Consider the following 27,221-nt stretch of genomic DNA (forward strand, 5'->3'; position numbering starts at 1 on the left):
GGAGGGGAGGGCAGGAGGTTTATTGAGCAGTTGGGGAGGGGTGGGAATTCAGAGGGCATGGACGCAGGCCATCTCGTCTCCCAAGTCCTCCTCATCGAAGCGGGAGAGGATGGACTCCTCATCGCTATAGAGAGAGCTGTTTCCCTGTGCCAGCAGGTCACTGGCAGCATTGTCCATCTCATCCAGCGTCAGGCGACACGCATCTGCAATCTCTTGCTTGGCCAGGGCCACGAAACGTGGGTCTCGAGCAAAGAGGCCCAGACCCTCTGAGATAAGCACCTGGGGGCACAGGTGGGATCAGTGTTGACTGACAGCACAGTGTGCACAGAAGGTTCAGTGTGGATAAATGACGTGCCCATGCGGGCATGTAGGGAAGTCAGTGGGGGACAGGGGTGAGCAGAGGTCGTAGGGCAAAGGGATATCTACATGCACAACACAGGACCCGGGGACTCCTTTCCCTCCTCCTCCAGTACCCACCTCCTCCCCTTCTCCCCCATCCGTCTTGTCTATACGCCCTCTGGACTCACAGCCTCCACCAAGCTGTCGGCACTGCCCCTCTTCCCATGGCTGGGGTCCGAGTGGGTTCCAGGCACGTGCAGACAGGTGAAGGTGCGCAGTGGGCCACTGGATCTGCCGAGGTACCCCTCCCCCGCTGCACCCTCTTCCACCAACAACAGCGGGGCATACAGGAGCCGACCCCGCTGTGGTGGTGTTGCCCAGGAACCCTGAGCCAGAATAAACATCAGAGGGGCAGGGATGGATGAGTAGGGTATGAGGGTCTAGGACTCACTGCTGTGCCTACTTATTTCCCTCAGTATACAACTGGAGTGAAACTGAATGGGTATAAGTCAGGCTTGAGTTTATTTATGTAAGAGCGCAGAAGGCCTGGGTTTAAATGTCAGCTCTGCCACTTACTAGCTACATGATCTGGGGTAAACCTCTCTGGACCTCAGTTTCCTCACAAGTACAGTGAGCATTGTGTGCATTCATTCATATGTGTCCTGTTCTTCAGAAGGCTCTGAGGCCAGGCGCGGTGGCTTATGCCTGTAATCCCAGCACTTTGGGAGGCTGAGACAGGCAGATCACCTGAGGTCAGGGGTTTGAGACCAGCCCGGCCAACATGGTGAAACCCCATCTCTACTAAAAATACAAAAATTAGCCAGGCATGGTGGTGGGCACCTGTAATCCCAGCTACTTGGGAGGCTGAGGCAGGAGAATTGCTTGGACCCGGGAGGCAGAGGTTACAGTGAGCCGAGATCTCAACACCGTACTCCAACCCGGGCAACAGAGCAAAAACTCTGTCTCAAAAAAAAAAAAAAAAAAAAAGGGGCCTGATATGTGCTGTGTTTGAGAAATTCAGCCTAGGCTGCCCCCATCTCTCCACACCCCAGACCCCAGCACCACCTCCACAGCCTCACCTGAGCCCTATTGGGCCCTGAATTTCGCCCACGATGATAGGTGCCTGGGATGGGTAAATCCTCACAACTGCCCTGGCGCTGCAGACACTGGATGGTGAAGGAGGGCTTCCGACCTGGGGGTGGGTGGGGCACCAGGGGCAAATAGCAATGTCAGTGCTTCCCCAGATCTCTCTCCTGCAGGCCCGTGGGGGCCCCTTGGATCCATCCCTGCTCTCACCTGCAGGTGTGGGGGGCAGCAGACGGCGGCGTGGTACAAGGTGCCCATCCATGTATCTCTGAGCTCTGTGAGGTGGCAAAAGGACTGGGCACGGGGGAGTCCCTGCCTGCTCATCTAGGTAGGAGAGCCTGTGTGGGTGGGAGGGCTGGGGGTGAACTTGGGTCTGGGCCTGGACCTGGGCCTGGGAGATGGGGCACCAACAGTCCTCCCCAACCCAGTTCCCACCCCTCCCCCACCCCAGCTCATGGGTTCATCCCATGTGGCATGGCCAGTGTACCGATCAGGGACTTCCTCATCCTCATCCTGCTTGTTTTGCCCTTTGGTTCCCTTGGGCTGAGAATTTCCTTCTTCTGGGATGGTGAAAATGAGAGCCCCAGAGCCTCTCCTGGGGAAAGGAAGGCACGTTAGACAGACCAGATCCCTCAATATGTGGCCCTGGACCCCTGGTTCCTCTCATCCTATGCCCCAACCCTTACAGAAACACTGGGCTTTTGGATTTTTTTGTTGAGGACGAGTCACATAAAAGTAACCATTAACCATTTTAAAGTGACCATGGGCTTTTGTTTAATAGATGTTCATCTCATTAGGACTGAAAGTTTCAAAAAAATCAAAGTTGACCTGTAGAGAGACACCTTGAACGCAAAACTGGGCATGTATTAGGAGTGGGGGGAGCCTGTAAAAGCTAGGCACTTTATTTTTTTATTTCTGTTTTTTATTTTCTGAGACGAGGTCTTACTCTGTCACTTAGGCTGGAGTGCAGTGGCATGATCTCAGCTCACTGCAGCCTCAACCTCCCAGGCTCAATTTATCCTCCCACCTCAGCCTCCCAAGTAGCTGGGACTACAGGCATGCGCCACTATGCTCGGCTATTTTTTTATTTTTTGTATGGACGGGGTCTCATTATGTTGTGCAGGCTGGTCTTGTACTCCTGGGCTCAAGCGATCCTCCCACCTTGGCCTCCCAAAGTGCTGGGATTACGAGTGTGAGCCACCGTGCCTAGGCAAGCTAGACACTCTGAAATTTTTTTTAAATTTTTCTTTCCTCTGCTTATGTATTGTCTAAAAGCTAAGTGCTTGATATGCATTACCTCATTTCATCCTTTCTTTATCCCTGTGAAGTAAGTGCTTTATCATCCCCCTTAAACAGGTGAGGAAACTGAGGCTCATAAAAACGAAGTGACTAGGCAGGGCACGGTGGCTCAAGTTTGTAATCCCATAACTTTGGGAGGCTGAGGTGGGCAGATCACCTGAGGTCAGGAGTTTGAAACCAGCCTGGCCAACATGGCAAAACCTCGTCTCTACTAAAAAAAAAAAAAAAAAAAAAAAAAAAAAAATTAGCCCGGCATTATGGCGCCCGCCTGTAATCCCAGCTACTCGGGAGGCTGAGGCAGGAGAATCGCTTGAACCCGGGAGGCAGAGGTTGCAGTGAGCCGAAATTGTGCCACTGCACTCCAGCCTGGGAGACAGAGCAGGACTCTGTCTCAAAAAAAAAAAAAAAAAAGAGTGATTAGCTCAAGGTCACTTAGCAAATGGCAGAGCCAGAATTTGAACTGAAACTGTTGGTTTCACATAATGTGCTTTTTGCATTAAACCTTTGTATTGCCTTTCTCATATGAGTCTCTTATCACCCCCTATTCTTACCTGAGCCCTTGAAACACCTCCATTCTTCCCAAATTTCTGCTTGAAGGCCTCTAGGCCCTCCCTCCCACCCCCCTCGACTTCCTGCCTCCTGAATTGCCTCCATCCAGTGTCTAGTCCTTGCCTTCCCTCACAATCTACCTCCAGACACTTGACAATACCTGTGGGTGTTGGATCCAGCCTGGGGCACACTGGGCTGACTGGAGGTGGGAGTCCCCCTATCATCATCACTGGGCCCAAAGGAGAGTGAAACTGGAAGTCTGTCCCCGACAGGCAGAGACACAGAAATCCTGGAGCCCCGGCGAGTTGGGGGCTGGGAGACCATTGTGGCCTGTGGAGAGTCACAGGACTGAGTGTTGCATCTACTTTGTGGCTAAGTCATTTGGTCATATAGCGTGTCTCCCCCACAGGTCCATGAATGTAGGCCTTGCCCTCCAACAGCAGTGGTAAATATCAAATAAATAAATAAGTAAATAAATAAATAAATAAATAAATAAATATTTGCGATAGGGTCTTGTTCTGTCACCAGGCGGGAGTGCAGTGGCATGATCACAGCTCACTGTGGCCTCATCTTCCCAGGTTCAAGCAATCCTCCCGCCTCAGCCTCCCAAGTAGCTGGGACTACAGGCTTGCACCACCACTCCTAGCTAATTTTTAAATTTTTTTGTAGAGAGGAGGTTTCACTATCTTGCCAGGACTGGTCTTGAACCCTAGGGTTCAAGCGATCCTCCCACCTTGGACTCCCAAAGTGCTGGGATTATAGGCAGGAGCCACCGCTCCCAGCCTCAAATAAATATTTTTCTATTGCAGAGGGGGCTTCTCTGGGGGAGCTTCTTCCCAGAAGCAGTGTCAAAATCACTCAGGGGATTGACGAAGTATTTTACAATCAAGTTCCTGGGAGAGTGAAAACTTGTCCCCACTTTGTTAGTTTCCAAGTCCTTCTCATCTTCCTCCTCCACTCCCTCCTGCCCCTCTTCTTCCTCCTCCTCTGTGTCACAGGTGAGGGCCTGCCGCATCTCAGGACCCAAGTCCTGCAGGCTCCGCAGACCAGCCTGTGGGGGTGGAGAAATAGGTAAGCAGGCAGCTCAGGGTCTGAACTTTCCCTCTCTGTTTCCCATGCAGGCGGGTAGGGTGGGGGAAGGAGTCCTTCAGCCACCCTGGCCCTCTCTGAGGCCTGGGGCCTCAGTTTCCTTATCTGTGACATGGGTTTCACAAGATCAAAATGAGGGTCAGCCTCAGCCACAGCACTGCCACACACGCCCATCCACACTAGGCCCTGCCCCGAAGACCTGAAGGGCGGAGGAGGTGCTAGGGGCGGCCTCATTGCCTAGTAGCCCTTTTTCTTTCCTCCGCCGGAATTTGCGGAAATAGTCCTGGATCAGAAATGTGGCGTAGAATTTGCCCACGGTGACCTCCTCCTCTAGGGGCAAGGGAGAGAAGGCAAGATCACACAGGGGCCCTCTGACCCAGCCCGCCTCGCCACCTCTCTACCCACCAGCATGGACTTCCCCTCGCCCTCTGCCCAGCGCTGGTTTTGTGGTGGAGAGCGATCATCTGCCATTCAGGGGCTGGCGCGGGGAACTGGGGCGGGGATAGCTCACCGTCTGGTGGGGGGATGACCTCATCTAACAGCTTCTGTTTCATCCGCTTCCAGATCTTTTTGATGACAATCCGCAGCTCCTGGTTGGCTTGCTCCAGGTTCCCTGCGTTGGAGGAGGATGTGGGGCATGAGCCAATAGGAAGAGCCTCCACAGCTGCCCCCTCACTGTTGGAGGGGGGACTTCACAAGCTGCTACTGCAGATGCACACCGCCCCCATTGGACGGGGTGGGGGGAAACAGGCCTGGAGAATCTGGTCACCCATTCTGAGGTTCAGAGCTAGGAGTGGGGCCCATGATTCAATGAGTTTGCTCCTTGCACCCTCCCCAGGAAGGATCCCACTCCTGCCCCTCCCCTACACCTTCTGTTTTGATCTTCAGGGATGTCCGGACCAGGGCAAAGAGTGTGGCGTTGAATGTCACCGTCCCATCTGAGTTGAGGGGCATGTTCATTGCCACAAGTCTCTGCGAACACCAGAGACATGAAACCCACTCTGGGAAAATTCCGGGTATGCAGGAACGAATGTCAAGGGGCAGAAACCTCTGAGGATGTGATCAAACACCCCTCCCCACCCAAGGCAGATCTCTTCCCACCCTTGCCATGTGATAGACAGTTCTCTCAGGGGCCTGGGGGTGGGCAGGTGCACAGACCTTGCAGGCCACTCGGTGTGGGCACAGCTTCCCGAATCCCAGAGGGGGCTGGATACGTCTCAGCAGGGCAACCACATCCAAGTGTTTGATGCGGCCCCTGGAGGAGTTGGGGAGGTACCACTGGATTGGCCATGCCCCCACTAGCCCTTTCTCAAGGCCCCACCAGCTCATCACTACCTCCTCCTACCAATACCCCAGAGCTTTCCAGGGAAGAACTGGAGGGCAGTCAAAGAGGGCAGAGGACGGGGCAGTGGAAACTTTGGGGCATCTATTGACTGGGTAATGGGATGCAGCAGTCGGAAGTTTGGGGGCTAGGTGACTGTGTAGGGCAGTACATTGTCCCCTGGATTCTAGGTAAGGGTATAGAGGGCATACTTGGCCCCAGGGTCATATTCAGACCAGATCCTCTTGAATTCATCAAGGTGATGGGGGCCCAGGATGGACCAATCTCTGGTGAGATAATCAAAGTTGTCCATGATCACAGCCACAAAGAGATTTATGATCTGTGGGCCAGTGAGCAGGGGAGCAGTTAGGTGAAGGGCAGAACACTGTCATGGAGGGATGGTGGGAGGCTGGGGTGGGCTTATATGGTCATGAGTCTCTGGATTGATCTTGTCATCAGACCAGCCCTCTCACCCACTATGAAGATCTGGGCTGCCTACGTCACATCCCTGAGCCCCTCAGGGCCAGCCCCCATGACGGTGGTGGTGGTTGTGAGGAAATGGTTCTCACCAGGAAGGCACAGAGCATGAAGAAGCTGATGAAATAGGCGATGGCAAAATTGCTACCACAGGTAAACTCTTCACCAGGGCCGAAGTCAGACTCAGGATCACACCGATTTCCGGGAAGGCTGGCAAGCATTATCTCCTGCCATGCCTCACCAGTGGCACACCTGGTGGGGGTCACACAGGGGTAGCATCCTGAAGGGGAGGCTATGAAGTCATGGTAAATGGAGTTGGGGGAGGACTGGGGAATGAGGAGATGACCTACTTCTCACCAGGGGCTCCATCTGGCACAGATAACATTTCAATATTTTAACAGCCAGTGTGGCCATGTTGATGACGGTCGTGTTTGCATCTTACAGATGAGGCACTGAGACCGAGAAGGGGATGCGTCTTACAGCCAGAAAGAAAATGGCTGAGGCTAGAATACTCTAACAGACTCCTCACATCATAGCCAGGAAACATCTCGGGCTGTATGAAGCCCCACGCTGCCATGTTATTCCCATAGCTCAAGCAGTCTGGGGCTCAGAGAGGGTGGGTGGGCACCCACGGGCATAAGGTGGCAGGGGAGTGAGTAGATGTCACCTGAACAGAAGCAGCACAGCCTGTGGAAAGGTCTGGAAGTTGTTGTTTCGGTTTATTTGTGTGCCATCCTGAAGAGCCACCTTGCCAAACATCTGTGGACACATCAAGGCTGTGTCAGTGGGGTGAACCCATGCCCCACCCATTTCATACCTCCTAATACCTAAAGGAGCCTCATAACCCTGACAAAAAGGGCATCACTGCTGATCTCATTTCACAGATGTGTAGATTGACCCAGGGCCGTCCAGCTTGTCTGTCTACCCACCACCCCTACTTTGGGGCTATTCTTAACCCATCCCCTGCCAGCAGAGGAGGGCCTAAGGGATGCTTCCTAGGGTCCCCACTTGCCTGCATGCCAATGACGGCATAGATGAAGAATATCATTGCGATGAGAAGAGCCACATAGGGCAAGGCCTATAGGGATGGGGGAGGGGGGCAGAGAATAGATGCACAGGCTTAGGCAAAGAACTATAAGCCCCAGAATGCACTGCTTTCCCTGGCCTGGGCCTACTGGGAGTTGCAGTCCATCTCCAAAGTGCCAAGGACTGCGGTGTCTCTCAAATGTGAACATAGTGTTAAGTAGATAGAGTAAGGTCAGTGAGACCAGAGGTGTGTTGGAAATTGAGAGCCCAGAAAAGAGAGAAAATTGGAATAATAATTTGGAAATGGGTATGGCATGTCGGGAGATGTAGTTCTGAGGGTGGTAAAGGGGCAGGCTGAGAAGTGTGAAATGGGGGCGAGGTATGGTCAAAGGGATGGGGTAGGGGATTACCTGGAAGGACTTGATGAATGTCCAGAGCAATGTGCGGATCCCTTCACCCTTACTGAGAAGCTTGACCAGCCGCATGACTCGGAAGAGGCGAAAGAAGGTAATGGAAATGCGAGAGCTGTCCTCAGAGCTCTGGGGTGAGGGGTGCAGTAGGGATGCTCAGTTTGCATTTACTCCAGCTATCTCCCTATCTCATGCTTTGGCCCTCCCAGTACCCAAATCACTCAGGCCCCAGGGTAATCTGGAGGGATGGAGGGACAGAGGGACATGGGAAAAGAAGCAGAGAGTCCCTGTTATTAGGGTGGGCTACCTCGCCAAGGTGGCCACCATTCTGGAGGGAGATATGGCCAAGAAAAAGGTGATACAGGAGATGATGACATCATAGGCCCAAATGAACAAGGTGAGAAATGATGGAGCAGATATAGGGGGTGATGGTGGGGTCATTATACAGGGGACAATGGGAAAGTTTATATGGTAGTGGATTAGGATTAGGAAAAAGTGGGTAATGGGAATGGAAGGGAGAGGAGAGAGTAAAGGAGGTGATGGATCAGAGACATTGGAGCCAATAGAGGAAATGATGGAACCAGTGGTGTCATAGAGATGACGGAGATGAGAGAACCGATGGAGGAGCCAATGGAGAAGCCAGTGATGGAGATAGGGAACCAGCGACGTTGTCAGTTGAGGTGACAGAACCATGTAGTACCCAATGGAGGTGATGGAACCAATGATACAGTCAATAGTGATGACAGAGCCATGAAAGAGCCAGTGTCAGAGACGATGAAGTTGGTGGAGAAATGAAGCCAATGAAGTCATCAGAAAAGATGGAGCCAAAGCAGGAGTCAGTGGACATGACGGAGCCAATGGATGGGGGATGTAGAGGCAATGTAAGAGATAACAGAAATAACAGGAGAGGCATTTCAGGAGATGGTGGAGCCAGTAGATAGATTACAAAATGGAATGAGAAAGCCAGTAGAGGGGGACTTTGGCTGAACCCAACAGGGACTCAGAAGAGATAGAGCTAGAATGAGGACTGCATCTCCAGGAGTAGGGAGGATGTGCGTGGGAGCCACCCACCCACGTGAAAGGGAGCCCCGCGATAGAGGTGAGGGAAGGTGTATAGGGTGAGAGTGGATTAGTGGAAAGGCCAGTTCTCACATTGACTTCAGTGACGGCAATATCCACTACGCTGCCCACCACAATAAGAGCGTCAAACGTGTTCCAGGCGTCAGTGAAGTAATGCTGCAAGCAGGAGAAAAGCAGTGCCCTGTCTTCTCAAAGCTCGCAAGCCAGAGTAGGGGGCCAGTAGTAGTAGGGGGTGCTGGAGGGGGGCAGGGCTTGGCTTGGATCACATGACAGGCCTGCACCTGAGTCCCTCTCACTCCCTAGACTCACACTCCCTGGTTGCTGCCCGCATCCCCAACCCCAGAGCTCTGCAATGAGCTCCACTCCCAAGGAATTCATCCACTGGTGGGTGGGGCTAGAGCAGGGGGGCCACCTTGGGCTTGAAGGCGATGATTTTGAGCACCATCTCAATAGTGAAGAGGCCAGTGAAGACCATGTTGAGGATGTCCATGGCATAGTTGAAGGGAGCAGTCTGCTCATAGTGCTGCAGGACAAAATCAGGTTGAGATGGAGCCTGAGGCAGAGACGCCGCCACACCCAACCAAATATTCCCTGGCCTGGGCTGAGGCAAGTCTGGGGACTTGATCGCACTGTGTATTGGCCAAACCCCTTGCACTGTCTGCCTCCCATTATGGATACTGGAAAGTTTAGTTCTTGATTCCTAGCTTTTCTTGTAGCTAGGCAAGGCCAGGTTGACTAATGAGACATAAACATAAATCTGCTGTTGGTTAGCAGCTTCTGTAAAAAAAATTTTGCTTTCCGATGAAAGGATCAAATAAGGAGAGGGCCCAGGTGCAACTCTCCCTGCCTTGAGTGTGGTTTTGATTCCTGGAGCTGTGACCATGAAACAACAATCATGAGAATGAATGCCAACTTGCTAAGAATGGTGAAGCAGAAAGATAGAGCATGGGTCCCGGATGAACAATGAACAAACAGCCTACCTCTGCACTTCTCAATACATGAGGTAATTACCACAGTTCATTGACTCCAGGATGCACATCTTTTTACATTTTAGAATCTCTGAAATTGGGGTGCATTTTATAACAAATGGCAACTTACAATGGCCAGTGGCTACTTTTTTTTTTTTCACATTCTTACATCTCCGAAATCAGGATGCAACTTACAAGTACTGGCCATAGACTTGAAGAAATGTGGCAAATGTCTTTATAGCTTAAGTTGCTTTTAGTTGGCAGGGGGTTTGTTATTTGCAGCCTTAAGTGTTCCTAATGGTTCCCAAGGGATTATGTGGAGATAATAGGGTCAGGAGTCTGGCGGGGGTCAGACAGGGATCTCAGACCTGCATGGCTAGGGCAACTGTGTTGAGCAGGATGAGCAGGAACATCAGGTACTCGAAGGCAGCAGAGTTCACAGTGGCCCACACACGATACTGATGCGGGTTCTTGGGGATGTAACGGCGGAGTGGCTGGGCCTTGAGGGCATATTCCACACATTGACGCTGCACACCAGGGCAGGGCATGAGTGAGCAGTGGGGTCCTGAGGCAAGGAGGGAAGGGTTGGTGACCATCCATTGGGGGTCAGGGGTCAGAGGTCACCTGGTTCTTGTCCAGCTCACAGTTTTGGTACTCCTGCTCGCCCTGGGCACGGAAAGTGATGATGACGAAGCCCACGAAGATGTTCATCATGAAGAACGCAATGATGATGATGTAGACAATGAAGAACACTGAGATCTCCACACGGTAATTATAGATGGGGCCGTGGTCCTCTGCATATGCATCGATGGCCTTGTATAGCAGTCTGTGGGAGCCAGAGGGGGGTAGAGGTGGGGGCAGGTGAGGGGATATCCCAGCCCCCTCAGACCTGCCCCCAGTCTACTTATCACAGACACCCCAGAGTTTCCTGCCTGGCACCCCGAAGACCGCTAAATCTCCTGACCTAACTACCTGGGACCTCCATACATACTCTAAGAGACCCCTGCCAGGCCCTCAAAGAATCTAAATCCTCTGTCTCATGCCCTCAGAAACCCCCATAGAGTCCTCCAGAGAATCTCCATTCAGAACCTCAAAGACCCAGAAATCCCCTAAGTTTCCACAGACCTTCAAATCCCCTTCTCCAACCACCTGGAGACCCCCATGTGCCTCCCCAGAAGTTCCACACAAGCCCCCAACAATCTGTAAATTTATCCCTGTCCCATCAACTTGAATCCCCACTCCATCTCCCCACAGAGCCCCACAATGAGTATCCCAAAGACCTGCACAGCTTTCTAGAAATCCCTGAATCCCTGCTTCATCTCTTCAGAGACCAATCCCAGTCCCCTGAGACCTCCACTCTGTCCCCCCAAGCCATCTCCAATCCTTTCTAGGCTTCTGTCTAGCTACCTAGTCCCTTAGAGATCCCTGTCCAATTCCTGGAGACCCCTCACTCAAGTCCCCAAAGAACCCCCACCCAGCTTCTGGGAACCCCACCTCTACAGTCCTCTGATACACCCACCACTCTCCAGAAAACCCTATCCAGTCTCGAGAGACCTTTGTCACATCCCCAAGGTACACTCCCACCCATTTCCAGGAGATCCCAACCCAATCCTGCAGAGACCCCTGCCTCATCCCCTGATAATCCCAGGGCCCTGTCCCTCACGCAGGCCAGCCTTCAAAGGTGGAGACAGTGAACAGGGCCATCATGGCTGAAAGAACATTGTCAAAGTTGAAATCACTGTTGACCCAGAGCCGCTCCCGGACCAGGGGCCGTGACACATCTCCATCTGGGTACACCAGGAAGGAGCCCCTGTGGATGTTGCAAACAGGTTAGATGGGTGAGGAGGGGTGAGGAACTGGGGAAAGGATCTGGGGTCTCCAGCATGGAGGCAGCAGGACATAGTGGTGGAGCAATATGGTCTGGGTTCAAATCCTGTCCCTCCATGTCCTGGCTGGGTGACCTTGCGCATTTACCCTTTCTGTGCTTCTGTTTCCCTATTCTAAGAAATAAGGATAATAACAGAATTGATTTCCTGGCTTGTCACAAGGATTAATAAATGTCACAAGTCAATAAATGAGACTAGTGTCTGGCACATAGTTGGCATCATTTCATCATCACCATCATCATCCTCATCATCGCCCACCAGGAAAAAGTGAAACGAATAATAGCCAACGTTTATTAGCACTAACTATATGCCAGGCACTGAGCTAGATTTTCTTTTTCTTCTCTTCTCTTCTCTTCCCTTCTCTTCTCTTTTTTTTTTTTTTTGAGACGGAGTCTCAAAAAAGGCTCTGCCCAGGCTGGAGTGCAGTGGCATGATCTCAGCTCACTGCAACCTCCGCCTCCCGGGTTCAAGCGATTCTCCCTCCTCATATTCCCGAGTAGCTGGGATTACAGGCGCACAACACCAAGCCCAGCTAATTTTTGTATTTTTAGTGGAGACAGGGTTTCACCATGCTGGCTAGGCTGGTGTCGAACTCCCAGCCTCAGGTGATCTGCCTGCCTTGGCCTCCCAAAGTGCTGGGATTACAGGCATGAGCCACAGCGCCCGGCCCAAGCTAGGTTTTCTGTGTAGCAACTTTACATTGTACAAAGTACATTTTCCATGTAGTAGCTCATTTACTCTTTACAACAGCCTTGTGAGATAGGCACTGTTTAGCCCCGTTTTTCAGTTGAGTGAAATGGAGCTGAGTAAGTTTAAGAAATGTACCTAAGTCTCATGAAGTGGATTTGAACCAGTAATGTCTGACTTCACAGCCCAGGCTTTTAACTACTACCCTCTACAGGAGTCTCAAGATGGAAGCTGGGGGCTCAGGGTGGGGGTGGTGATTGCTAAGGGGTCTGGAGTGGAATGTAGGTCACTTGGGGAATGCGGAGAGGGATCTAGGGGAGGTATCAGGGGAACCTCCAAAGACTTGGTGAGATCTGAGGGCCTCTGCAGTTCTTGGGACAATTCTGGGACTATATCTTTGGGCCTTGGTGAGATCTAGGGGCTCTAAAGTCTTTGGGAGGGGTCCTGAGCTCCGTGGAGGGCAGAGTCTTGGGCACTCACTTGCATTCTTGAGGGGTGTGTTTGGCCTCATCCGTGCAGGTGTAGAATTTCCCCTGTAGAGAGGATGTCTGTCAAGTAGGTTCACCCTTCATCACGCTCCCGCCCGGACCCCTGCCTGGCATTCCCTCCAGTGTTTGCCCCACCTTGAAGAGCTGCACCCCGATGCAGGCGAACATAAATTGCAGAAGTGTGGTGACAATCATGATGTTCCCGATGGTCCGGATGGCCACAAATACACACTGCACCACATGCTGCGGGCACCCAAGCATATGGCTACTGAACACTACAGGCCACAGTGGTCATGGGGGCAGGGACTCTGGTCATAGATGCAGCTCAGGGACTTGGGTTGGGGACATGTGGTGATGGGTCAGGGATGTATGGTTAGCAACATGTGTTCAAGAGGCAGTGTTACGGGCTAGAGACGTGTGGGCATCCACCAGGAATAAGTGTTTCCCGGGTGGGGATCTGTGGCCACCTGTCAGGGAGCTGGGTCTGAGAAATGTGGCCACTGGTAGAAACATATGGTCACTTGGAAGGAACATGGGTCAGGCCACATGGCTAGTGGTCAGAGATGTGTGTTTATGTGTCAGGTCCAGCCGTATGGTCATGCATCCGTGCAAATGGTCAGTTTGATCAGTGATCCTGGCCCCAGGGGCAGGGCAGGGCCTGGGTCCTGTGGGTTTGGGTGGGGTGGGGTTACCTTGAGTCCCTTGGCCCTGTTGATGGCTCGGAGGGGCCGCAGTACTCGGAGTACTCGCAGAATCTTCACCACCGAGATGGCGCTGGAGCTGGGGAAGGGGCAATCCTCAGGCATTGGCCCTGGCTGGGCCCTGGCTGGGCCCTGGCTGTGAGAGGAATGGGGTGGGCTGGGGAGCTGTCACTTACTGGATGCCAAAGGAGATGAGGGACACACTGACCACCAGCAGATCCAACATATTAAACCAGCTACGGCAGAAGGAGCCGCGGTGCAGGAAGGCCCCAAACACTGTCATCTGGGGACAGGACATGAGGCTAAACTCAGACCTAGGGATGGTGGGGGTTGGGGGAGGTGGGGATGTGGACAGGAGAGGTGGGCTGCAAGGACTGGTGGGGAGAGTGCCGGGGCAACTGAGGGTAGGACTGGGGTCCCATTAGTCACCTTTAGTAGAATCTCCACAGTGAAAATGGAGGTGAAGGCATAATCGAAGTAACCCAGAATCTGGGGTGTGAGAAAGAGCGGGGAGCCACTGAGTCACGGCTGAGGGGATCCTAGGTGACTTCTCAAAAGGCTTGACCATCAGAAAGATTAGGGTTCAAATTTGGACTCCTGCCTCTACCCAGCGCCTTTGGTCTGCTTAACCTCTCTGAGCACAGCTTCCTCCTCAGTCAAATATTGATCTCCTCCCTGGTGCTTCCCCGTGTGTTGCACATGCCGTAAAGGCTGGCACTGCATCAGCTGCCATTAATGAGCCCCTCTCTCGGCTCACCTAGGGCTCTTCTCCTTATCTCCACCCTGACCCAGCTTGTGCCCACTAGGACACCCCTGGGAGTGTCCCCTCAGCTCCTAGCTCCCAGCCAAAGGCTCACATGGTTGCGGAAGGAGTGGGCTCGGATGGGGTCCTCAGCGGCCAGGGACACACTGCTGAGGATGATGAACACCAGGATAAGATTGGTGAAGACGTGATGGTGGATGAGGGTGTGGCAGCCCTTCCTCAGCCTGTGGAGAGGGAGTGGGCCATGGTCAGAACTCAGGACCACAGAGGATACAGCTCTGGCCCTGACACAACACCCATGCCCCCACTCCCACCTTGGCTGCTCCATGCTCCACCTGCCCTAGCCCCTCCTGCCTCACCCCCTGCCACTTCCGGCACTCACGGGTTGGTTTGGCTGAGGCAGAAGAAGGCGCTGCCCTCAGGGATGGGTACCACCTTCTCCTTGGGTACAACTTCCTGCAGGAGTTCCACACCCCCTGCACCCTCTTCCTCTTCTTCCTCTTCTTCTTCCTCCTCCTCCTCCTCCATGTCTGGCACCAGAGAAAAGCAAAAAAAAAAAAAAAAAAAAAAATTAATTGAGCAAGTTGATGTAAAGCACCCAGAACAGTGTTTGCCACATGGTCAATTCTTCCCATTTCCCTGCTAGAATGTCAGCTCCTCCAGGAAGGTATTTTAATCTGTTTTGTACACTGCTATGTCCACAGCACTTAGAACAGTGCCTGGGACACATTAGGAGCTCAGTAAATGTGTGTTGAAAGAATGTTGTATATACAGACTATTTTATAATAAAGGCTCTGAGAAGTTCAGCAGTAAACAAAACGTGTTTCTTTTCTTCTTGCTTTTCTTTAGAGATAGGGTCTCACTCTGCTCCCCCAGGCTGGACTTCAGTGGTGCCATCATGGCTCACTGCAACCTTGAACTCCTGGGCTCAAGCAATCCTCCTACCTTAGCCTCCTGAGTAGCTGGGACTACAGGCTTGCATCATCATGCTTGGCTAATTAATTTCTTTTTTAGAGATGGGGTCTTGCTATGTTGCCCAGGCTGCATTTCCCTTCTTTAACCTCAATGTTCCCAAATGTTGCTGACCACATACCAAGTCTGTTATTTTCAGGATGATCTTGGAAAAGGCTGATCTCTGGAGAGGAGGGTCTCAGGGGTCAGGAGCTGTCTGCCTGAGCTCTTTCCCCAAGGTCCCACACCTGCTCCACCTGGCCCTGCCCACTTGCCTGCTCCTTCCCTCCTTGCACCCTCCTCTTCCTCTTTCTCCACACCAGGCACCTGAGGACAGGAAGACGGGAGTCATCAATGGTGAGGGAGACACAGGGAATGGACACAGGGGAGGCATGGAAGAAATGTAATAATAGGGGAATGCATAGGCAGAGGATGAAGGTTAAAGACATGCACATGGCTGGGTGCAGTGGCTCACGCCTGTAATCCCAGCACTTTGGGAGGCTGAGGCAGGTGGATCACTTGAGGTCAGGAGTTCGATACCAGCCTTGCCAACATGGTGAAAACCTGTCTCTTTCAAAAATAACAAAAATTAGCCGAGTGTGGTGGCACATACCTGTAAATCCCAGCTACTTGGGACGCTGAGGCAGGAGAATCTCTTGGACCCAGGAGGCGGAGGTTGCAGTGAGCCAAGATGGCACCACTGCACTCCAGCCTGGGTGACAGAGTGAGACTGTATCTCAAAATAAAACAACAACAACAAAAAAACAGATATGCACACATAGACAGGTAGTGGTGGGAGTGGGAGGTGTAGACAGTGCCCAGGCATCTAACTCACCAGGCCTTCATTCTCCTGTGGGAGGTCCTTCTCACTGCTCTTCTCCCTGTGCGAGGAAATAGGGGTGGTTGCTGCAGATGGGCTAAGGGGGATCACTACAGTCAGAACAGACCTTTCTTGGGTCCCATAGAACTTTCTTGCTTCTGCTCTTCCCCGCTGCCCCTCCCAACAGTCCGTTCTCAAAGCAGCCAGAGGGAGCCTGTTACACCCTGTCTGAGACATCCCAACTTTGCCCACAACCCTCCCACGACTCCTTAATTCAGGAAAAACTGCAGTCCTCACCCTGGCCCAGAATGCCCTCAATCTGGCCCCCCATTTCCTCCACTGACCTTCACTCCATACCACTCTCCTCCTTCCTCACTCCATTCCAGCCTCACTGTTTTTATTTTTATTTTTTTGAGACAGAGTCTCACTCTATTGCTCAGGCTAGAGGGCAGTGGTGCGATATTGGCTCACTGCAACCTCCACCTCCTGGGTTCAAGCGAGCTTGTCCAGCTAATTTTCTTTTGTATTTTTAGTAGAGACGGGGTTTCACCATGTTGGCCAGGCTAGCCTCGAACTCCTAACCTCAGGTGATCCACCCTCCTCGGCCTCCCAAAGTGCTGGGATTACAGGCGTGAGCCACTGCGCCTGGGCATCGCTGGTATTTTTTGAAAGTGCTAAGAATGTGGTCAGGTGCGGTGGCTCACGCCTGTAATCTCAGCACTTTGGGAGGCTGAGGCAGGTGGATCACCTGAGGTTAGGAGTTCAAGACCAGCCTTGCCAACATGGTGAAACCCCATCTCTACTAAAAATACAAAAAAATTTAGCTGAGCGTGGTGGTGTACGTCTGTAATCCCAGCTACTCAGGAGGTTGAGGCAGGAGAATTGCTTGAACCTGGGTGGCGGAGGTTGCAGTGAGCTGAGATAGCACCACTGCACTCCAGCCTGGGCGACAAGAGTGAAACTCCATCTCAGAATAAAAAAAAAAGTGCTAAGAACATTAGCGCTCCAGGACCTTTGCACTTGCCACTCCCCTTCCTTGAATACTCTTCCCCAAGATATTTGCATGGCTCACTCCCTCACTTCATTCAGGTCTCTGGTAAAATGTCACTTCCTCACAGAGACCTTCCTTGCCAACCTTAACCCCAAAGAGCAATCTTCATTTCTTGCTATCCTTTCATTCTGTTTTATTTCTCTTTATTACATATTATTAACATATATTATATATTCATTTGTTTATATTTTTCTTGCCTTCCTCAACTAGAATGTTAGTTCCATGAAGGCAAGGACTCTGTCTGCCTTGACCCCTCTTGTCTCCTCAGCATCTAGAACAGGACCTGGCACACAGTAGGCACTCAATAGATGCATGTTGAATGAATGAGGACTGGCAGATGGTATCTGGAGATGGGGATTACCAGGGTGACTAGAGGCATCTCTGGTGGTGGGGGGTGTCTGAGGGGTTCCCGGTCAGGGATCCCAGAGAGAGACTGTGTTAGGGGTGGAGACAGATCTCACCCGCCCTTGTCCTTGGCAGTGCCTGCATCTCCACTGGCCAGGTTGTCCACAGCAATGGCAAGAAACACGTTCAACAGGATGTCTGGGATGAGCTTAGGCTGCAAAGAATGGAGAAGCACCCTGCCTATAGACCACCCAGTTCCCCCTACCCACCCCGACTCCACCATCATCCAGCCCCACAAAGCTCCAAGGATACAGTTGCCACAGATGAAGAGAATGATGAAATAGATGCACACCAGCATTCCTGGGAAGAAGGGGCCACCATATGCCATGATACCATCATACATGACCACGTTCCAGTCCTCGCCTGTCAGGATCTGGGGGTGGGAAGTCACCGTGGAGCTCTTGGACCCCCTCCAACTCCAGGGTCTCCCCGACCCACCCATCCCATGGTCTCCAGATCCCACCTGAAAGACAGTGAGGAGGGCCTGGGGGAATGTGTCAAAGGTGCTTCGCTTGGTGTGGGTCTGGTCAAAGTTGAACTTGCCCCCAAACAGCTGCATGCCAAGCAGGGAGAAGATAATGATGAAGAGGAAGAGGAGAAGCAGCAAAGATGCGATGGATTTCATTGAATTGAGCAGGGATGCCACCAGATTGCTCAGAGAAGCCCAGTGTCTGCAGCAGAAATGGGAGGGGGCAGGGTCGATGCCATGTCCACTGGACATGGCTGGAGCATCAGGAGCCAGGGCAGGGCTCCAGCTGGAGATGCACCTCGGCAGGTTGGGCTCAAATAGGCTTTGGTGTTAGGGTTAGAAATGATTTTGGAGTTGGGGTGAGATGAGAGTAAGAAGTGGGGGAGGCTGGGCCCTGTGGTGGCTCACGCCCGTAATCCCAGCACTTTGGGAGGCCGAGGCATGTGGATCATGAGGTCAGGAGATTGAGACCATCCTGGCTAACACGGTGAAACCCTGTCTCTACTAAAAAAAATTAGCCCGGCATGGTGGCAGGTGCCTGTAGTCCTAGCTACTCAGGAGGCTGAGGCAGGAGAATGGCGTGAACCCGGGAGGCGGAGCTTGCAGTGAGCCAGGATTGCACTGCACTCCAGCCTGGGAGATAGACAGAGACTCTGTCTCAAAAAAAAAAAAAAAAAAAAAAAAAAGAAAAAGAAAAAAAAAAGAAGTAAAGAGGTAGGGGAAAGTTGAGAGGTCTGGGGTTAGGGTTGGTGTTAGGGGTGTAATGGGAGACTGGGAGATGAGGTTAGGATGGAGTTTTTTTTTTTTTCTTTTTTTTTTGAGATGAAGTCTCACTGTGTTGCCCAAGCTGGAGTGCAGTGGCATAATCTCGGCTCACTGCAGGTTAACCTCCACCTTCCGGGTTCAAGCGATTCTCCTGCCTCAGCCTCCCGAGTAGCTGGGACTACAATCACTTGCCACCACGCTCGGCTAATTTTTTTGTACTTTTAGTAGAGACGGGGTTTCACTACGTTGGCTAGGCTGGTCTTGAACTCCTGACCTCGTGATCCACCCGCCTCAGCCTCCCAAAGTGCTGGGATTACAGGCGTGAGCCACCGCGTCCAGCCTAGGATGGAGGTTTAATGGAAGTTGGTGAAGCTAGAATTGGGTTTCAGGTTGGGACTGGGCCTGGTGTTGGGGATGGGGTTGTGATGTATTTGGGGTTGGAGATGGAGTTAAGGATAAGTTGTGGTTGAGGGCTGGGATAGAGGAGGGGATGGGATGAGACTGGGGCTGAGGCTGGAAATGGAGTTGCAATTGAAGATAGAGTGATGGTTAAGGGTTAAGGACGTGGGAGTTCTCTTTGGGGGTTGAGGATGGTATTATGGTTGGTGGTTAGTGACAGGGATGGGGCTGGGAGTTAGGGATGAGGTGGGAGATGGGGTTGGGCTTGGGAATGGGTGTTAGTGTTGTAAATGGGCTCATAGGTGACCTGTGGTTGGGGGTTGGGATCAGAGATGGTATTGTGGTTGGGGGTTGGGATGGGGTTTGGGCTGGGAATGAGTATGCCATTGAAATCGGAGACAGGGTTGGGGAAAAACGTTAGAGTAGGAGTTGAGGTTGAGGAAGGCGATGGAAATGGAGTAGACATTCTCCCCAGTGGATGAAGACAGGAACTTGTGTCTGCTTTGATTCCTGGTGTTTCCCTAGGGCTTGGTAGGGTGCCTGGCACACAGCAGGCACTCCGTGGATGTCTGCTCAATGAATGGTGAAGCAGATGAAGTTATCATTGGAGCTTGGGTGGGGGCGTTGAGGCTGTGTTTGGGGACCTAGTCTTCCCCCTCCCCTAATACAAACCTGGTGACCTTAAAGATCCTGAGGAGGCGCACACATCGGAGCACTGAGATGCCCAAGGGCTGCATGGCGCCCACCTCCACCAAGGTGGTCTCTAGGATGCCCCCACAGACCACGAAGCAGTCAAAGCGGTTGAAGAAGGAAGAGACATAGGCAGAGGGGCCCAGACCGTACAACTTGAGAAGCATCTCCACCGTGAACAGACAGAGCAACACTTTGTTGGCGTACTCTGTGGGGAGAGGGGCAGGGATGATCGGGCTGGCCAGTTTCTGTGGTGACATGTGGGGAGGTAACTAGGGACCATAGGGTGACCCGGGGTAGCTGGTATCAGGCCAGGTGCTGGCTGAGGGAAGGCTTAGGGCTAGGGATTGGGGTGAGTTTGCAGGTCAGAGTAGGTGAAGTTTTGAGAGGCTTGGAGATGGGGATGAGGGGCAGAGTCGGGGTGGGGGCCAGAGTCAGTGCCTATGAGTCCAGAAGACCCAAATTCACAAGTAGAGTTAGAGTCTGGGGTTTCTTTGGGACTGGGGCTGGTTTGTGGGTTATGGTTTAGAAATGTGCTCAGTATTCAGGCTGGGGCTGAGATTATAATGAATAATAGTAAGAGCTGACACTTATAAAGTGTTAGCTATATGGTGGGCCATACAATGTCCTAAGCACTTTTCACTTTACGTCATTTACTCCTCTTCGCTGCCTCATGAAGTGGATACTACTATCTATCATCTCCATTTTGTAGATGTGGAGAACTTTTCCAGACAGTGTGATGATAAGAGCCTGGATTCTGGAGCCAGGCTGCCTGGGTTCTAATTCTGGCTCTGCCACTCACTAGCTGGGTCCCGAGATTAGTCGCTTAACCCCTCAGTGCCTTGGTGCTCAGTGTTCTATGCCTTAGTATTTAATTCGCATAAGGTTGTGGTGAAGAAATTGTCAGTACACACAAAGAAAGGTGCTGAGAAAGGAGCTTGAGGCACACAGCAAGTGCTACCTGTGTAAGCTACAAGGTGGGATGGGACAGGCTAAGGGCTCTGGATTTATTTGGGTAGGGGGGAAGGCAGTGTCTTGGGGACTGAGGCGCCCTAGAGGTCTTGGATTTAAGCTTCTGGGGTAGAAGGAATAGGAGGCTGGGGGAGACGACTGGCAGGCTGGGGGTGTACCCTGGATCTGGGTGAGCCACACAGGCTGCCCGTGGTGCTCAGAGGCGATGGTCAATGTGTTGAGGAAGACGAGCAACAGCACAGCCCAGTAGCAGGCATTGGACTTCACAGCCCGACGGCAGCGTGCCCGAAGGACCCGGTTGGCTCGGCGGAGGTGGCGGCTGGGGGAAGGGGAGCCCACAGGCTGAGATCACCTACCTAAGCCTGCCCTGGGCGGCTCAGGTGGGGGATCCCAAAGGTCATGAGGGCTTGGAGGTGGGGGGTTTCAAAGTTATGGAGTCAAGGATTCACACAACTTTCCCAACTCACCAGACCCTGGTTTTCATGATCTTGTTTCTGAAAAAGAAGGGGGATGGGAGGTGGGTGTCATAAAGGGCAGAAGGGGTGTCAGTGGCTGGAGCCAGAGGTCAAGGACTGAGATCGAGGCTTGAGGCTAAAGAAAGGACTAGAGTCAGGGTTTGGACTGGCTTCTGGGCTGGGTCAGGGGCTGGGGGCCCTCACAGGCAGCGTGTACAGCTGGCCAGAGCCCCCTCCTCCTCATCCTCATCGCCTTGGGTCTCTGTCATGGAACCGGTGTCACTGGCTGGGAGGCTGGCTGTAGGCAAGGTGGGGATAGTGGTCAGGACCTGAAGACCCCGAGGTCCAACCTTTGGCTTTCACCTCTGCCTACCCACCCCCATCCCAGCCTGGCTGGACCCCCACCATGGCTGCTGGTGGAGTGTGTGGAGCGAGTAGAAAGACTGAACCAGTGCAGACGTCCACGCCTCCTATTGGTCAGCTTGGCCAGCTGTGGCCCTGCAGGGAGAGAAAGGACAATTAGGGAGGACATACTGGGGGCAGGGTTAGGGCCATGTCTAGGGTAGGGGTGTCATTTGGAGTCTTTATAGCTGAGGCTGGTCTTGATTCTGCATTTTGAGCCATAACTTGGGGGCTGGGGCTAGAGTTGTTGCAGATCAGGCCTGGGTGGGTCTCAGGAGGGCAGACCACATCTAAGGCATGCAGGGAATGGGCCAGATTGGAGTTGCCTACGATGGCCCGCCCGGCTCTCTTCAGCCATAGAACCAAGGTTGCCATCGGCAGAGGGGTCCTCCATGTCCAGCTCTTCAGCTTGAGTGATCCAGTCCAGGTATCCCCGCAGGTCCTCCTCCATCTGCTGCTTCTCCCGCTGCTTCTGGAAGTCCCCTCGAGCTTTCGCTTTCTCTCTCTCCTTGGAGAACTCCCTGAGGGAGGAGGATAGAGGGCTAGGGGGAGGAGCCAATCTGAACACTTTGCTTTCATCACTCCAGCCACACTAGCCTCCTAGCTACTCTTTGAATATGCCAAGCACATTCTAGCCTCAGGGCCTTTGCACTGACCATTCTCTTTGCTTGGAATGCTTTTCCCTCAGATAACCACATGGTGCACCCACCTCATCTCTTTTTTTTTTTCTTTTCCCCAGATACAGGGTCTCACTCTCACTCAGGGTGGAGTGCAGTGGTGTGACCATAGCTCACCGCAGCCTCAACCTCCTGGGCTCAAGGAATCCTTCCACCTCAGCTTCCTGAGTAGCTAGGACTACAGATATGCGCCACCATGCCCAGCTATTTTTGTTCATTTTTTGTAGAGATGAGGTCTCACTATGTTGCCCAGGCTGGTCTCAAACTCCTGACCTCAAGCCATCCTCCTGCCTTGGCCTCCCATAGTGCTGGGATTACAGGCATGAGCCACTGCACCTGGCCTCTTTCACATTTTTACTCAAATAACACCTTGTCAAGACAGCCTTTCCTGACATCCCTATTTATAATCACAAGATCTCTCCATTCTTATCTTTTATCTTTCCTTTCTTTCCACAGTACACATTCCATATAAAACACTACATATATGTGTGTGGCAATATATAAATGCACACACTTATTTTATTGCATACGTTGCTACTTTCTGTCTCTCCCCATCAGAATGTAATACCAGGAAGGCAGAGATTTTTGTCTTTTGTTCCATTCCTAAAATGGTGCCTCATGTACAATAGATACTCATGATTGAATGAAGGAGTATTTCAGATGGGTTTTGAAGGATGCCTAGAAGTTTGCCAGGCACAAAGAAGTGGGCAGTGGCTGAGGGGTGGGAAGCAGGGAGTGTCTAGGTCCCTCACCCACTCAGGACGCCAAGCACAAGGTTGAGGACGAAGAAGGACCCAAAGATGACAAGGCTCACAAAGTACACCCAGGGCAGTTCATACCCCATGGCATCTTGCATCTGGGGAGAGAAAAGGCATGCATCCCTCAGGGTAGGCAGACACTCCTGCGTGAGTGTCAGGGAGGAAAGGCAGGTGCAGCCTCTGAGCTCTGTGCCCACAGTCCACCTCACCCAGTAGAGCACATCGGTCCAGCCTTCCATGGTGACGCACTGGAAGACTGTCAGCATGGCGAAGAAGAAGTTGTCAAAGTTGGTGATGCCTCCATTGGGCCCTGGCCAGCGCCCGCGGCACTCAGTCTGGTTCAGCGTGCACGCACGCCCCGATCCCGAAGACGCACAGGGCGATGGGTCCTCCTCCGCTTCCATGTCTGCAGGAAGGCTGGAGCTTGGGGCTTCGAAGCAGGCCCACTCTCAGTCGCTGCCACCCTGAAGCCCCGCCCACTTAGGAAGCTCGACTTGGGTCCTAGATTTTTCTTTTCTTTTTCTTTCTTTCTTTTCTTTTTTTTTTTTTTTGAGATGGAGTCTCCCTCTGTCACCCAGGCTGGAGTGCAGTGGCACGATCTCGGCTCACCGCAACTTCCACCTCCCAGGTTCAAGCAATTCTCCTGCCTCAGCCTCCTGAGTAGCTGGGATTGCCGGCGTGTGCCACAACACCCGGCTAATTTTTTTTGTATTTTTAGTAGAGACGGGGTTTCGCCATATTGGTCAGGTTGGTCTCGAACTCCTGACCTTGTGATCTGCCCGCCTCGGCCTCCCAAAGTGCTGGGATTACAGGCATGAGCCACCGTGCCCGGCCAGTCCTAGATTTTTCTAAGGCAACACTTAGCTCCACTTCTAGGGCAGAACCCTGCGAGCTCCGTATTCTGAACCACTGGGAAGCTAGGGATCCCACCAACAAGGATTTAAATCCTGGCCTGGAGTCTTGTAAATAACAATAAGGCAAGAGCCTGGGGGCGGAGTCTTGTGAATTTGGACTGGTCTCTTGAAAATAGGGGAGAGGCAAGGCATGGGCTGGAGTCTGGGTAAATGGTCTGAGTGTATGAGACCAGTCGTGGAGAATAAAGCTTTTTTTGGTTTGTTTTTGTTTTTGTTTTGTTTTTGAGACCGAGTCTCACTCCGTCGCCCAGGCTGGAGCGCAGTGGTGCGATCCGATCTCAGCTCACTGCAACCTCCATCTCCCAGGCTCAAGTGATTCTCATGCCTCAGCCTCCCGAGTAGCTGGGATTACAGACGTGCACCACCACGCCCGGCTCAATTTTGTATTTTTAGTGGAGATAGGGTTTCACTATGTTGGCCAGGCTGGTCTCGAACTCCTGACCTCAAGTGATCCATCTGCCTCGGCCTCCCAAAGTGCTGGGATTACAGGCGTGAGCCACGGCGCCCAGGCAAGGATAAAGTTTTTTAAAATTGTTTTTATTTTGTTATTATTATTATTTTTTGGAGACCGGATCTCACTATTTTGCACAGGCTGGTCGCGAACTCCTTGGCTTAAGTGATCCTCCCGCCTCGGCCTCCCAAATGCCAGGAATACAGGCGCGAGCCAAGGTGCAGGGTTTTTTTTGTTTTGTTTTGTTTTGGTTTGGTTTTTTTTTTTTTTGAGACGGAGTCTCCCTCTGTCGCCCAGGCTGGAGTGCAGTGGCGCATCTCGGCTCACTGCAAGCTCCGCCTCCCAGGTTCACGCCATTCTCCTGCCTCAGCCTCAGGTTCACGCCATTCTCCTGCCTCAGCCTCCCGAGTAGCTGGGACTACAGGCGCTCGCCACCACGCCCAGCTAATTTTTTGTTTTTTTTTTTAGTAGAGGCGGGGTTTCACCGTGTTAGCCAGGATGGTCTCGATCTCCTGACCTCGTGATCCGCCCGCCTCGGCCTCCCAAAGTGCCGGGATTACAGGCGCAGAGTCTTGTCTTAAGTGCGGGGCACTTGCACTTAAGTCTTAAGTGCGGGGCAGGACCTTAGCCTGTGGGTACAGTCTTGTGATGGGGCGGAGCTATTAGCAAGGTGGGGTTGTAGTCTGATTTAGGGCAGAGTCTTGAATATATGGGTGGGACTTGGTTATCTGGGGATGGAACCTGAGCCTGGGGGCGGAATCTTGTGCATTTCAGTGGGTTTCCCTGAGTGCAGTATTGGATCTAGGAACCAGAGGAGGGGGCATGTTCTGCCTAGGAAGGGCGGGCCGACTAACCGGATCCCAGGAAGTAGCACGTCTTGTGCATTCGTCCAAGGAACAGCTCGAGCCCAATGATGGCATAAATGATGATGACGAAGAGCACGAGCAGTGCAATGTGTAGCAGCGGCACCAAAGCCTTCATGATGGAATTGAGCACTATGTGCAGGCCTGTGGGGAGGGAGGGGGAGGCAGAAATAAGGGCGTGGTCAGCTCAGCCCCACCCCCACCCTCCACCTCCGACCTTGGGGGATGTGCCACTCACTCGGGACCCCAGACACCAGCCTCAGTGGCCGCAGCACCCGAAACGCCCTCAATGCCTTCACATCGAAGCCTCCTGGCTTTCCCCCGGTGTGCGGGGCGTCGCCTGGCCGTCCGGGGCCCTGCTCCAGCAGCACGCTGAACAGCCTGATGGGGGAGCACCGGGCAGGGAGGCGGAGGTCAGCCTTGGGATTTCCCCCTCCACCCTAACCTTCTCAGAAAAGCACAAGTCCCTGTAACTAGAAATAGAAATGGGTTTTAATAATATTCCTGATTCTGGCTGCCGAATGGGGGCGGTCTGAAAGAGTCGCTTTCCTGAGCCCAGAATTCAGCGGGCCTGACGGTAGGAAGGCGACTAGGGTGGGGTGACTCCCGCAGACGCGCACCCGACCACGACGATGATGAAGTCGAGTAGGTTCCAGCCATTGCGGATGTAGGCGCTGGGGTGGAGCACCAGCCCGTAGGCCACGATCTTGAGCACCGTCTCCACAGTAAAAATCACCAGGAATACGTACTCCACCTGCTCCTGGGGGTGGGACCGGGGGGTGGGGCGGGAAGTCGGGGAGTTATTTGAAGGCGGGGTTTGACGGGGGCGTGGGGAGCATAGTCAGGACTGAGGGTGGGGCTGAGCCAGGCAGGGCCATCCGGGTCAGAGAGGGGGCGGGGTCTGGCTGGAAGGAGTGAGCTCTACTGGGGCTCTATCTGGCTGGGAACTGGCTGGGGCGGGGCGGGCCTTACCAGGTTGTGGTTGGCAGTGTTGGAGTCGTCCTCAGGGAAGGGGATGTAAACTCCCAGGGCCACGCAGTTGGCAAAGATGGTCAGCAGAATGAGGATGTCGAAGGGCCTCAGGTGGACACAGTCAAGGACCCTGGCAGAGTGGCATTGGAACCCCCCACTCCCTTGGGGACCTCCCACCCAGTGCTGACCCTTGACGCCCAAGGTGACAGGTCCTGGCATTCTCGACCCCTGCCCTGACAAGGCCTTGACTTTGTCCCTCCTGGAAACCTTAACCATCCCCAACTCTTGCTGTGATTCAGTCCTTGACTGTTGAACCCTGCTGACCTTTGCCTTTCTGAACCCGCCCCCCAATCTAGTTCTTGACTTGACCCTGATGACCTCAGCCCTCCTCTATTCCAGCCCTGACCCAATTCTTTACTCCTGGTACCCTGATGACCTTTACCCCGGGCCCCGCCCCTGCCTTCCAGGATGCTTCCACTCCACGATGCTGATGCATGACCGTCGCAGAGGGTTGGCCAGGGTGAGGCAGAAGAGTGCCCGAGGTGACCGCTGGGCACTGGCCACTGCCACTGTCTTGTGCTTGCTGTGCTGGTTTCTTCGCTTAGGGGTCCCTAGGCCTGATGCTCCACTGCTTTCACCTTCCACAGCTGGGGGCCCGGGGCATAGCCCCCATTCGGGACCAGGGCCTGCCCCATTGGCTGGACTGGGCTCTGGGGTGGTGTCTATATGGAGAAACTGCGTCAGGGAGGGACAGAGTATTGGGGCAATTGTGGCTGCTTCCTACCTGATCCTGTCCCTCTGTTTGAAGGAAGGAGAGAAGAGCATGGAAAATTGGGGAGAACTGGGAGTAGCTGGGTTAAGGACTGGGAAGTAAGAGTGTTCGAATTAAGATTAGGGCTAGAGTGAGAGTTTATAGGGGAGTGAAGGTGAGATTACATTTCCAAGTGAAGTAGGGTTTGATGTTTAAGTTGGGGGTAGAGTTTAAATTGCCATGGGGTGGGCGAATTTAAGGTTAAAATTGAGTGGTTGGTTTTGGGT

At 52.9% G+C, this 27,221-nt stretch overlaps 1 protein-coding gene across 1 annotated transcript; it reads right to left on the reverse strand.

Moving 5' to 3' along the window:
* CACNA1F (calcium voltage-gated channel subunit alpha1 F) lies at positions 1 to 25,962 on the reverse strand. The gene is made up of 44 exons (XM_063660218.1): positions 25,832 to 25,962; positions 25,450 to 25,592; positions 25,203 to 25,355; positions 23,193 to 23,389; positions 22,978 to 23,081; positions 21,830 to 22,069; positions 21,552 to 21,703; positions 21,351 to 21,444; positions 21,159 to 21,185; positions 20,850 to 21,010; positions 19,702 to 19,927; positions 17,860 to 18,067; positions 17,649 to 17,769; positions 17,453 to 17,534; positions 15,956 to 16,001; positions 15,369 to 15,447; positions 14,552 to 14,699; positions 14,264 to 14,393; positions 13,836 to 13,895; positions 13,583 to 13,689; positions 13,398 to 13,485; positions 12,841 to 12,948; positions 12,698 to 12,750; positions 11,308 to 11,454; positions 10,269 to 10,470; positions 10,013 to 10,171; positions 9,089 to 9,199; positions 8,739 to 8,832; positions 7,597 to 7,751; positions 7,173 to 7,238; positions 6,828 to 6,919; positions 6,253 to 6,412; positions 5,896 to 6,023; positions 5,521 to 5,617; positions 5,232 to 5,334; positions 4,874 to 4,975; positions 4,562 to 4,692; positions 4,193 to 4,324; positions 3,434 to 3,603; positions 1,913 to 2,020; positions 1,636 to 1,763; positions 1,419 to 1,531; positions 528 to 725; positions 1 to 279 (listed from the first exon to the last, which is right to left on the reverse strand). The coding sequence occupies exons 3-44, from the start codon at positions 25,327 to 25,329 to the stop codon at positions 49 to 51; spliced, it is 5,385 nt and encodes a 1,794-aa protein (XP_063516288.1). The 5' UTR covers positions 25,330 to 25,355; positions 25,450 to 25,592; positions 25,832 to 25,962; the 3' UTR covers positions 1 to 48.
* Between the last annotated feature and the right edge of the window lie 1,259 nt (positions 25,963 to 27,221).

This window comes from Pongo pygmaeus, chromosome X (assembly GCF_028885625.2).
Source record: "Pongo pygmaeus isolate AG05252 chromosome X, NHGRI_mPonPyg2-v2.0_pri, whole genome shotgun sequence".
Classification (NCBI taxonomy): domain Eukaryota; kingdom Metazoa; phylum Chordata; class Mammalia; order Primates; family Hominidae; genus Pongo; species Pongo pygmaeus.